General features: G+C 43.7%; 1 protein-coding gene across 1 annotated transcript in view; it reads left to right on the top strand.

Annotated features, from left to right (window-relative positions):
* Positions 1-13,216, top strand: part of arid3c (AT rich interactive domain 3C (BRIGHT-like)) — a 70,666-nt gene extending 57,450 nt beyond the window's left edge. The window contains exons 4-8 of the mRNA XM_068720952.1: positions 4,820-5,003; positions 6,614-6,858; positions 9,366-9,623; positions 10,935-11,024; positions 13,029-13,216. Of these exons, the coding sequence (XP_068577053.1) occupies positions 4,820-5,003; positions 6,614-6,858; positions 9,366-9,623; positions 10,935-11,024; positions 13,029-13,207 (956 nt within the window). The 3' untranslated portion in view covers positions 13,208-13,216. The remainder of the gene's footprint in view (positions 1-4,819; positions 5,004-6,613; positions 6,859-9,365; positions 9,624-10,934; positions 11,025-13,028) is intronic.
* The last annotated feature ends 277 nt before the right edge of the window (positions 13,217-13,493 follow it).

Here is a 13,493-nt window from a genome sequence, read left to right as displayed (position 1 = left end):
AATTAATTATGATTGCTACGTCAATGTAATTATGAAATGAAAATATAATACGAGGGGAGAAGAAGGAATTGTCATCGCATCAGTAAAAATGTTGAATTCATGAGCAACAGAACCCTCAGGTGCTGAATCAGTACACTCTGGGGTTTTGCTTCAGACAGCTGTGGAAGCAGCACGGCGCAGTAGTTCTCTGGTCAGGGAAACATTAACGGCTTGAAGCATGCAGCAGATGGTTCAGAACACCTTTGTGATGGTTCTACAGTGTTGGAAGCTGAGACATGAGAGATTCCATCAACAGTAGAGCAGACAATGGCTGTGATGGCCTCCTTTGTGTGTTGATAAATACCCAGGCTGATTTACTGTGGCCCCGGGCCGGTGCTTATTAATTGATTATTATCTCTGAGGACTACCATCAGCACTTTTTCTCAAATAAGTCAACTTTTGTCCCCCACCTAATTGCTTAAGAATACTATGCGGCAGAAGAAAAGGCTACTTGAGAGTTACCTTCAAAAATGTCAGAGTGTTCGATCGCCACTAAATATTCCTCTGAATCTGCTGCTGCTGCTTTCTCTGATGTTCCCCTCTGAGTCTTTACACAGCTAGTCTGTGTTTCTGTCATATTGATGTATCTATTTAAGCATATTACCTTATGTTTCTATATTTGACGTTTCCACACAATGTTCTTGTACAGCTGCTTGTGTTCCGGTTACAGTTAACTCATGAGTACTTTGGTTAGATAGATACTACATTACATGTTTCAGGAGCAGAGTGTGTCTTGTTATCGGTTTTGATAATAACAGAAACAGAAATCATGCTACCCACTGTGACTTATACACAGTGCTGTTTCTAGGTAAAGTAAATATATCAATAAATAAACAACTTCTTTGGACGGATGAAATCAGAAAATTACACAATAATTCAATTTGACACAATGCACAGTTTAGCACAGCTGATAATTGGACTTGGCACATGTCTGTTTTTCTAAACTTCTCAGTTAAAAGTAGGAAAGTCAATAATTACCTTTTAACCGTTAACCGCCTTTAATCATTTTGACCAATTAACGCTATTAACATGTTTTATTCGCGGTGTACACTACCCATAATCCTGTGTAACTGCAGTGTCTCTGATTGGTGGAGCTCATTGTTACCATGGAAATGTTTACAGCACCCACACATGGCTAGTGAGGGTACAGGCCTGTCTCCAGAGAAAGCTAGTCGCATTTGCAATGGTTTATGGGATGATTAGTTCTCAAGTAGTTCAAGGTTTTCTACTCTGGAGAGAAGGACTTCCTGAAACGTTAATGCGGTGAATTAATTCACTTCCAGAACCTGAGCTGTTCAACAGTGGTGCGTCACTGTTGAACAGCTACTAGGGATGCACCGATCTGACTCTTTAGGTCCTGATACCGGCTCTCTGGGGGTCAGCGGATACTGAGTACCGATCAGATACCACCGTTAAAATGAATCCCTGGACACCACACATTGTGTGTAAATCTGGACTTAAACGTTGCTTTCCTCACTTTGTAAAACAAGATGTAACAAATAAATACGTAGCTATAACTGTCATCTATCGAAGTGATGGTACCAGATACCTGATCGGCGTATTGTCACTCATCACTTTGACATTATAAGATCTATCGGGCTCTGCTATACACACAATGCTGAATCCATTACTGGTTTGGGTGTTTTTATGGGATTTGTTGACCAGAAGAAATACGGTGATGAGCGACGGTGCGTGTGCTCCACCCTCCTCCTCCTCCTCCTCTTCATCGGGAGTTGAACAGAGGTGGATAAACAGTCGGCTTCCCCCGTGACGCTGCATTAATCGTTCATTTCATGGGTTAAAAGAGTGAAGTCAATGAGGAGGAGAAAATCTCATCCCATTATTGGCTCGGAGGTGCAAAGTGAGCGCTTCGGCGATGAAGCCAAGCATAAAGATGATTACTGCACTACCACGGCCCCGACGCTCCACATTGTTCCAATTACAAACTCCCTGCTCCTGCAGCTGAGGGATTAACGGAGGACGACCGTTAGACTCCGAGCAAAGTGGATTTCTTCCACCTCGTCCACCATTGCTCATTGTCATAATGATACATGGCCTGATGAGATAGTTTGTGCTGACAAAAGGCCTCCGCCCTCACTCTTTTATTCCTTATATCTCTTTCAGGGAATCAGAGAGCCAAATGCATCACCCTCGGTATTGAAAGTACATACGTCTTGTTTTAAGAGGCTTGTCTCTCCTCAGATGCTGTCAGACAAAGGCTGAGGCTCTTATTTATGGCCTCAATCCTTGTTTGGTTGGCTATTGTGTCTTCAACAAAATGATAGTTTTACAGATCAGCACGGACGCACATTATAATCAGTGGTCATAAAGATAAAGCTGAAGGAGGAGCTGGTTCTGTGCTGTAGAACTCCATTCTCCCATTAACTGCATCAAGTACGCTACGAACACCACAAATGGTTTCAAACCACATTAAAATGTTCTGGGTTTGTTCTTTTCCATTTCACAAGCAAACAAGACAACTATATTTGTTAAATACAATTAATGCCGAGTCGACAGTTTTTAAAGTCTGGCTCAGTGTGAAGTTTATATGATTACAATTTTAGTTCAGCACCAAAGTCACGAGCTATACCGTGAAATGAATACATGTTGGGTATAAAGCTTCGGTCCGCTCTGACCAGAGTCCTACAAGACTCCCACGCATCCATAATTCACATGAACTTATTCTGCCGGTTTAAAAAGAAGAAGACGTGAAACAGGAAGAATTTAACAAGTGCCTTGGCAGCTACTCTGTGAGAGTGACCTGTTACTCAAAGCCTCCTTGACGTTCATAATGCAGAACTTTAAGCCATTAATATACTTTGAACGGGAGAGTTCTATAAACATTGTCAGTACAGTTGTCATAGATATAAGCTGTTATATACATATATATATATAATACCATGTTATATATATCAAATACCATGTTATATACATATACATATACATATATATATATATATATATATATATATATATATATAAAACATCTAATACCATGTTATATATATCAAATACCATGTTATATACATATACATATATATATATATATATATATATGTATATAACATGGTATTTTAACATGTGGTCTATTGAAGTATAACACAGACTGTGTGTAAGAAGTGGACGTGGTCATCGTGACGTCATCCATTGGTTCATGGACTGATGTTATGAAGCCTCATTTTGACTGTCACCATCTTGGATTACGGCCACGGCCATCTTGACTTTTTCTTTTTTAAACCATAATGTACTAAATGAACATCATGCTGTACTGAAGAAGACTGTAAACTAGAGATTGAGACCATAAACTCATGTTTACAATGTTTACTGAGGGAATAAATCAAGAGAGAAGTAGAGTCATTTTAGACTAGACTTCTATACAACCAGAGGAGTCGCCCCCTGGTGGACACTAGAGAGAAGTAGAGTCATTTTAGACTAGACTTCTATACAACCAGAGGAGTCGCCCCCTGGTGGACACAAGAGTCACTAGTGGATGTGTCATGTTGTCATATGATGAGTAGATGTTTCATGTTGTCATATGATGAGTGGATGTGTCATGTTGTCATATGATGAGTAGATGTGTCATGTTGTCATATGATGAGTAGATGTTTCATGTTGTCATATGATGAGTAGATGTTTCATGTTGTCATATGATGAGTGGATGTGTCATGTTGTCATATGATGAGTGGATGTGTCATGTTGTCATATGATGAGTGGATGTGTCATGTTGTCATATGATGAGTGGATGTGTCATGTTGTCATATGATGAGTGGATGTGTCATGTTGTCATATGATGAGTAGATACGTCATGTTGTCATATGATGAGTGGATGTGTGATGTTGTCATATGATGAATGGATGAATGTTGAGCTTTGTCTCCTTGTCATTTCTCTGGACCGACTCATGAGCCTCATGTTAGTGAAGGTTAATTCATTACTTTAGTTTTTGGTTTCAAATCGAGCCTCTGCTGCAGCAGCTTCACATTGTCTGGGGGGGGGACATCAATCTCCTGTTTTAATAGTGTCTCATCTGTCCACATGCCAGCGCCGCGAAATGAAGCAGTAATTACTGGCCTTAATTGATGTGGTTTTACCACCTCAGACGATACTTCAGAGACCCCCCCCCCCCCCGCTCACTGTATGGCCCCGCTGCTGTTGTTTGCACTATATTTCTGCGGCTATCGATCGCTATTATGGTAAATCCGATGGGCACAATGGAACTCTATCAGCAAAATGCAGGTTAATTATCTCAGGGTCAACCACTTTGGAATGCTCACAAAGAGCCGGCCGTTCTCTCTTTATTGCCCGACATTAAATTGCAAATGAAAATGATTGTGTGACTCCTTTATTTTGTTAATAAGGGGGCGGGCTGGCAGTCATTAATCAAAGATTACCTCCCATCTTTCCACCGGTAGTATTTGTGGTTTAAACAGGTCCAGGCTCATCTATCTGCGGTCCAGTTGTTGTTTCATTCCCACGTTAATTACCTTTGACTTATTTAATGCCGGATATGTATATTTTGTGATCGTTTGTTTTCTTACATAATTAAAGTTTCCTTGAAGATATAATTTGCCTTGTCATAAAAGTAATACATTTACAATCAATGAGGCTGGAGCTGCTGAAACTTTCTTCTTCTCTTCTTGAAGTTATATTTCCGTTAACAGAGCTGTCAGACGTTTGACCGGCTCGAGATAAATTGGCCTTATAAGACGACGCAGCAGCCCATCGACGGGAGGAACCAGAGTTAATGGGATTGATTGCGGATATTGTGTTTGCTTTCTGCAGGGACTCCAGTGAATCGGATTCCTATCATGGCCAAGCAGGTGTTGGATCTCTACATGCTCTACAAGCTCGTCACGGAAAAGGGCGGCTTAGTGGAGGTCATCAATAAGAAAATATGGCGCGAGATCACCAAAGGCCTTAACCTCCCTACCTCCATCACCAGTGCAGCTTTCACTCTCCGAACGCAGTGAGTACGAGCACAGATAGCGCTGCACTCACACTCCTCCTCCTGACCCACAGGAGCTCCATGAGTGGGTTCTTCTCCACTGCTTTGGGTCAGGCCTTCTGTTGCTGTGATGGTTTGTACGTGTCCAGGCGGGTGAAAAGCAGTCGTCTTCACTTCCTGCAGCAGCTCTGTGATTTATGGTCATTATCGCCTTATAGACGGCTTGGCATTAAATCTGGGGACTCAGCATTTCCACATGATTTCTCACCTCATCGTCTCCTAACAGCAAAGTGGAAAACATTATTATTCATATTTTAACCTTGTGTCTTCTTCTTCTTCTGATATGAACCTTTCTGTAACTTATGGAATCAGTTTAGTTTGATCTGAATGAAAACACATTTCAAACGTTGATGTACCTGAAAACCCTCAGAGGAGCTTCAGATGACACCAAACATGATCAACTGAGAGATGTTCAGCTGTTTAGCTTCCATGTCAAAGTATCCAAACTACACTTTCATTGTTTATTTACTCTGTGTCTGTAGAGTTCTCCTAAAGTTACCAAAAGTGCCTCATTTGCATATTTAAACATGACATTTCAGAAAACGTGTAATACAACAGATAACTGTCTTAATGTGAGTAATGAGCCGGTGATCACCTCTCAGTGCTTTATGATTCATGGATATGAAGAGAAACCTTTGACTCTAACATGTTATATATGTTATATACATGTCAACAAAATGAAACTAGAATTTAAACCGGGCTTCTTCCAACGTTCACATTTCAGTTATGGAAATTCATGCAGACGATCACATATTTAGTGACAAGATAACAAAGGCTATCGACTGAATGACAAAATGGACCCGTGTTGCTGGACGTTCACAGGAGACGCATGAAGAAAAGAGGAATAACATGCATGATGTCATAGGACCAGTCACCACACTGTGGTCCATGGTGACTCCGTGTAGAGGACCAGTACATGCAGCACATCAGTAATCAGAGCTTACTGATACACGTTTGGGTTATGGAGGATGCTGTGGTGGTCGTGACTTTGCATTATTTTATTTGTGTGTGTGTGTGTGTGTGTGTGTGTTTCAGACTGTCCTCACAGCACAGATGTGTCTGAATTCATCAAAGACTCAGATGTTCATCAGTGGAGACAAACTGGTTCAGACCTCTTGAGGCTTCTTTGTGTTAGTTTCACACTTTGGATGAAACCATTTTAACTCAGAGGGTCCGTTAATGCTCTCGTCCCACTTCAGTGCTGCTCTCTGCTTCCGCACTCTTTTGTTGTAAAACCATTAAGAAATCAGCTCACTGCAGAAAGCTTGAATGCACGTTAATGCACAGAGTGCAGCCATCGCAGATACGGGGTGGAGACATGCAGTCGTCACGCTGGTAGAAGCCCTGTGGCTCTGGGTGAGGGTGTGGACAGAGGAACGACGTCTGCTTTTAGCATTTGTAAATTGTGCTCAGTGCTTGAAACCAAAATAATTAATGATTTCACAGATATTGTTTGAACGGTCATTCAAGGACAGTTTTTTTCATCCCTCTCCTGCAAAGACGATTGATTTGATCGATTGACAATATGAGACAAAAAGCCCGGTGAATCGTTGACGTCTTCTTCCCCGCAGGTATATGAAGTACCTCTACCCGTATGAATGTGAAAAGCGGGGACTGAGCTCCCCCGGCGAGCTTCAGGCAGCTATCGACAGCAACCGGCGGGAAGGCCGCCGGCAGAGCTACGGCTCCGCCATCTTCAACTACTCTCCGGTGGGCCCCCCCTCCCTCCTGTCCTCACCAAAGATGCACATGTCCCACCTATCGATGCCCACGCACAACAGTGGACATGTCTCCCAGGTGCCTGTGATCAAGAAAGGTAACACAAGACTACACAAGACTACACAAGACTACTCGAGTCTACACAAGACTACACAAGACTACTCAAGTCTACACAAGACTACACAAGACTACTCGAGTCTACACAAGACTACACAAGACTACACGAGACTACACAAGACTACTCGAGTCTACACAAGACTACACAAGACTACACAAGACTACACAAGACTACTCGAGTCTACACAAGACTACACAAGACTACTCAAGTCTACACAAGACTACACAAGACTACTCGAGTCTACACAAGACTACACAAGACTACACGAGACTACACAAGACTACTCGAGTCTACACAAGACTACACAAGACTACACAAGACTACACAAGGGTACACAAGACTACACAAGACTACATGAGACTACTCAAGACTACTCGAGTCTACACAAGACTACACAAGACTACACAAGAGTACACAAGACTACACAAGACTACTCAAGACTACACAAGACTACACGAGACTACTCTAGACTACACAAGACTACACAAGACTACTCGAGTCTACACAAGACTACACAAGACTACACAAGGGTACACAAGACTACACAAGGGTACACAAGGGTACACAAGACTACACAAGACTACACAAGACTACACAAGGGTACACAAGACTACACAAGACTACTCGAGACTACTCAAGACTACTCGAGTCTACACAAGACTACACAAGACTACACAAGAGTACACAAGACTACTCGAGTCTACACAAGACTTCACAAGAGTACACAAGACTACACAAGGGTACACAAGACTACACAAGACTACTCGAGACTACTCGAGTCTACACAAGACTACACAAGAGTACACAAGGGTACACAAGACTACACGAGACTACTCGAGACTACTCGAGTCTACACAAGACTACACAAGACTACACAAGAGTACACAAGACTACACAAGACTACTCGAGTCTACACAAGACTACACAAGAGTACATAAGACTACTCGAGTCTACACAAGACTACACAAGAGTACACAAGACTACACAAGACTACACAAGACTACTCAAGTCTACACAAGACTACACAAGAGTACACAAGACTGCACGAGAGTACACAAGACTACACAAGACTACACAAGACTACACAAGAGTACACAAGTCTACACAAGACTACTCGAGACATGACAGAATAAATCAACACAACACTCACCGCTCTGCTGTCTCACTTTCTCCTGTTATCAAAAGTACTGTGTTCATTCAGTAACTGACTGAAGATGGTTCTACTGGTGAAGACACTTTGTTAGAAACTCCACACGCAGACATTTCACATTGAAAGACATTTCACTTTGAAAGACGTTTCACATTGAAAGACGGTTCACATGGATGAGATGAATTGGTATTTTGTCCTTTTCCTGGTCGGCTTTTAATCATGGACTGTATTTAAGAAGTGATCAGAGTCACTGTGAAGTCGTCCACTGGTTTGTGGAAGACGGTGTTGGGTTTTGGCATTTTGTCCGTCGTCATCAAATTACTGAATTTACCATGACATTATTTTATATATTTTTATATTTTTTAAATGGGCCTTTATCTTTGAATGTATGTGCTGGACACTTCTAGAGGAAAATAAGACAACGTGTATGAACCAACTCTTAAACAAACATTGCGCAGTAAACCATTTACTAACATGAATCTGGTACTTAAGCATCAGCATCAGCATCAGAATCAGCTTTATTGGAATCAGAAATGAACCAAGCATGCACGGTCTGAGGAAACGAGTTAATTCATGCTATGACGCAAACAGCCGGCCTGATCCCAAATAAAGTAAATCTTTTTCTGTCGCTCTGAAGGACGATTCACTTCCTCCTCACGATGGAGTACAGAGATTATTGCGTGATTGTTCCCCGGCCACTTAAGAAGAAGTCGGTGTGTTCACATGTCAGAAATACATGTCACAATAGCTCTTCATTCATACTCATGCAACTTGCGGGTAGTACGGTCACTTCCCCCAAAGAGGAAACATCTTGCAGGACTTCCTCATATCTTCCGACTCTAATGCTCCACCAAGAGCGCTTTGACGACGGGAAGAGAAAAGAGCAGCGGACTAATCTGTGTGGCGTGGAGACGTCAGTCTGAAGAACACATACTTTTACTGTGAGCTATTTCAGTGTGAAACACACCGGCCTGTTTTAAACCATGTTTACCCCATGAGGTGACCTGCAGAGTGACATGTCAGCGCTTCTTTGGTCACGTTTTCAACAGGCAGTTCAGTTCAGTTCCTTTTACGTGGCTGTGATTGTGTTTCCATGAACAAACGTTGTGGATGGTACAATATATATATACATATATATATATATATATATATATATAAATACATGATCTCCATGATGATAGAGATGTAGATTTTACATATTCACAGAAACGAGTACATGTCAATGAGAGCAAAGACAAAGAGTGACTGATGAAGTGTTATCTACATTCTCAGACCGTCTCACTCAGCCTTCGTTTGACAGCAGATATCACCTCCTCAATAGTCTTTTTCTCCCCAGAAGAGTCCCTCTTGGGCAGCTGCCTGCCCAGCCGGGTGGCCCTCCCCATGTCGCCCGGCGGTCACCACGCGGCGGCCGTGGCCGCTCAGGCGGCGGCCCTGGAACAGCTCCGAGAGAAGCTGGAGAGCGGTGAACCGCCGGAGAAGAAGATGATGACGGTGGCGGAGGAGCAGCAGAGGATCATGCAGCACGCTCTGCAGCAGAACCTGCTGGCGATGGCCACCCAGCTGCCCCTCAACATCAAGCTCAACAACAGAGGTGAGACGCTCACCGAGCTGAGTGCAGCAGCCAGTCATTCAAATCCCTTCAAATGTGGTGTGTGTGTGTCATTGTAGATTGTTTTAGAATGTTCACTTTGAGTGTTGCTTCGTTAGAAATAGCCGACATTATGAAGCTCAGTATGCTAATGTTAGCATGTCTATTGGTTTCTCTGCATGTAGCCCAATGGGCAAAAAGACTTTTCTTTATGCTATGCTATGCTATGCTGTGCTATTTAAAGAAACATTATTTATGAGTTAGGTCTTCAGGAGGAACCGGAGCACGAGGAGACAGACTTGTTGGCTCTGATCTCTTTTCATGGGATTTGTTCATATCGCGTCATCGTTGCTCTCACTTCATCTATTAATCCGTCTTTTGTTTGCTGGTGTCACACGTCCACACGTGTTGACGGGTGTAGCTTCTATCTACATGTAGATGTGCATCTGATATGAAACAGCGTGTCTGAGATGAAACAGTGTTTGTAGAAACATAAATGAAGCGTGAGCCCGGTTTGAATGTATGATTTTGTAAGCGGGCGTTACTGTAAAGTCAGACTTTAAATGACAGTGTGTCTAATGAGGCTGTCTGAGATCCTGCTGTGCAACGCCTCCAACCGCTAACGCGCACATACTTCATCATATCACAGGTGTAATTTGAAGGCTCAAGCCTCACAACACAGTCATGAAGAAATAGCTCTCCTCCGGCTCGCCGTCCAGCCGAGGGGCCGGCGGTCGCAGCCAGCGCCGGCCCGTGACAACGCCATAAGTCACACAGGACTTAATGATAGAGGCTTAAGGAAGAATAAGGGGCCTATCTGCTCAGGTGTGATATCATTTCTGTCTGCTTCACCGCCTCTCTCGCATTAGTCATAATAGCGGGCTTTGCGCTTGATACGCGATGGAAAAGAAGCGAGTGAGAATCTCTGTGGGGTTAATTCCCACGCTGGTCGTCTGGTCCTCACGTAACAAACACTGTCATTTAAAGATTACAATCCAAACACTGTTATTCGTCTCCACCCAGATGCACTCCTCAGACGGATCAAATTTGTGTCGAAAAGACGGGTTTCGATTCGACATTTCTGTTTATTTCCCCACCAGCGGGATCCGTCTATAACTGACGTGTGCAAATGGCTGTAACATCTTTTGACAGTTCTTTTTCTCCCCAGAACTCTTTAATAAAGCTCTCCTTATCCTGTCACTCTCTGAATTATCACCAATACTCCAGCGGGCGCTCCTCCCGCTCCTTCTGTTCCCTTTCTAAATGCTCATATTGAGTTTTCTCTCTCTCCCGTTCTCTGCCCTCTCCTGACAGATGATAGACAAGAGACCGCATTGAACCTGTCTACCAGCGGCATTAGCAGCATCAACATGTCAATAGAAATAAATGGAGTTGTCTACACAGGTAAATAGAGGGGCCGTTTGCTGATGTAATTGCAGGCAGGAAATTCAATAAGTTATAGCAGCACCCTGGTGCTTAGTCCTCTGCGCAATTTGATGTCTTTGCTATAAAATCCATCGTAATGAAGTGGCAGTCCAATAGAGTTAAAAAAGTTAAATATCTCAAAATTGGGCCTGTGGATTTGAGGTCGATGGGGCTTATTGTCTTATGTGCCTGTCGAGAGCGCGCGTGTGCGTGTGTGTGTGTGTGTGTGTGTGTGTGTGTGTGTGTAAGCGTAGGTAGCTTGTTTCTTGAGGTAATTACTGCCTCTCGCTTTAACATAGACCATTCATGTCAGGGTGTACGCCTGGTGGCCGTCACTTCACATCTGCGCCGGTGTTCAGAGTGTTGACTTGACCGTGGACACTCTGTGTAGATGTGTTCATCCTCTAAACAATATCTACAAGTCATTTACTGGCTTCAATTTCACATTTAACCATTTAAATCCTTTTAGTTTTTTAGTTTTGATCTCCTGTTAAAAGTATAAAAAGCCAACTCAGTCACTAACTTTAGCCGTTATCACAGTAATCTCACAATCTGCACGGCGTGGACACAAGAGAGAGAATCCTCAGGAGGGAGATCTCTAAATCTAACCAGAACATATAACAGACAGTATATGTGTATGTATATGTATATATATATATATATATATATATATATATATATATGTAACAGTATATCACCGACTCTCCCAACTCGTCAAACACCAACGCTTTGTCAGTGCCTCTCAGCACACCGAGGCGCCCTTTAGCGTCCTTTAGCATTCTTTAGCATCCTTCAGCATCCTTTAGCATCTTTTAGCATACCACTCCAATGCAACCCCGTCCACGGCATTATATGACGCTCAGAGCATAGCATAAAAAGTCATGAATTCTGTGTAGAATAGACGGGACGTGGACTTTGACCCAGGAGACAGCTGTCCATGTCCCTGTGTGAAACCAAGTCAACGTTGACTCATTTTACAGTAGTGCTATCATGTTGCGTAGCGTGCTCATTTTAACCTAAACAGTAGTTTTGTTGCGTCAGAATGCATGTATTCATACTTTGAACTGGTTCTGGTCCCACTCACCTCCTTGCCTCTTCTCAGAGAAAGTCCAGTAATTCTGTTGTCTGGATAAAAAAAGATTACAAAACGTCTGCGGTATTTCCTTCCACACCTCCAAAGAACGAGTCCATGTCCCGTTGACTCCGAAGAGTTCGGATCCATTCATCCTGTAGACCACAGACGTACTGGCTTACAGTCTCTGGAGGTCTGCCAGAACTCATGGACCCACACCTCCAGATGTAGCTCATGTGAAGCTGAAATTTCAAAAGAACTCAGGCGACATTATTTTGGGCTACAGTTATCTGTGTGTGGAACATGAAATGCTGTAGACGGGAGTGGGACCGTCGGGGGGGCCGGGGTTCTCAAAGTGAGAGTGGAGTGAGAAAGTGTGTGAAATCGCTCTTGAGTTCATTACTTTGAAAAGACTGCACTTCATTACCATGAAACTGTAATACATCAGAAGCAGAAGCAGTGGGTTTTTACTCTGTAAGTGGGTTTTCTAACTAAACTGTATGATAGACGATAGCGGGCGGTGCTGTGATGCCGGTTGTACGGTGGCCAACAAGGGCCAAAAGGCTCTACAGCGGCCCATAACATTTTCAATGAGAGAAACATGCTGCAGGTTCAGAACCGATACCGAATCCAAAAGAACAACGACGGGGTCGTGCTGCAGAAAACAGAACCGATCAAAGTCAGAAACGCACAGACCTCGACATGCTTTGTGTGTTTTTCACTTTGCAGCGGCACGTTTTTGCTGTTTTGCTTCCTCGACGTGTTTCTGTATCGGCATCGTCTCTGAAGCCGCAGCGAGTCTCTCCTGGTGAAAATGTTTACGGCCGCGCGTTTGCCCCTCGTCGTCCACCGTACCGGCCCTTTAAGAACCGGGCCGTGTGCAGACTTAACGCTTGATGTTTGCTCCTCAGGCGTGCTGTTCGCTCGGCAGTCGGCCATAGCAGCGATGACGGGACACCGCGGGCGACACGGCAACTGTCAGACTCAGGGAAAGACCAGTCCGACCCAGTTCCAGCCCTCCTGCTCCTCCTCCTCTTCCACGTCCTCCTCCTCTTCCTCACTCCACGGACACAGAAACTCCTCCCCCTGAGTTTCCTGTTCCCCCCTCACCCCCCCACCCCCTCCCCCCCCACCAGGGAGGAGATCCATTCTCTTCTCAAAGACATGATCATCAGAGAAAGCCACCTCCAGGTAGCTCTTGAAGGTGGCTTTCTCTCCACCACTGCATCAGATTCCTTGTAGGTCAGCTATCTCCAGCCCCCTCTGCCCCCCCTCTCTCAGTGTGTTTCCAGGACCTTTAACCCTCGTATGTCCTCAAAGACACCCGTTCCGCGTGGAGCACTTCAGAAGCACATCGGCTCAAGGTGCGACCCGAA

Source organism: Cebidichthys violaceus, unplaced genomic scaffold, assembly GCF_023349555.1.
Source record: "Cebidichthys violaceus isolate CVI_PGR_0920_01 unplaced genomic scaffold, fCebVio1.0.p SCAF_26, whole genome shotgun sequence".
Classification (NCBI taxonomy): domain Eukaryota; kingdom Metazoa; phylum Chordata; class Actinopteri; order Perciformes; family Stichaeidae; genus Cebidichthys; species Cebidichthys violaceus.
This window is presented reverse-complemented; position numbering and strand designations above follow the sequence as displayed.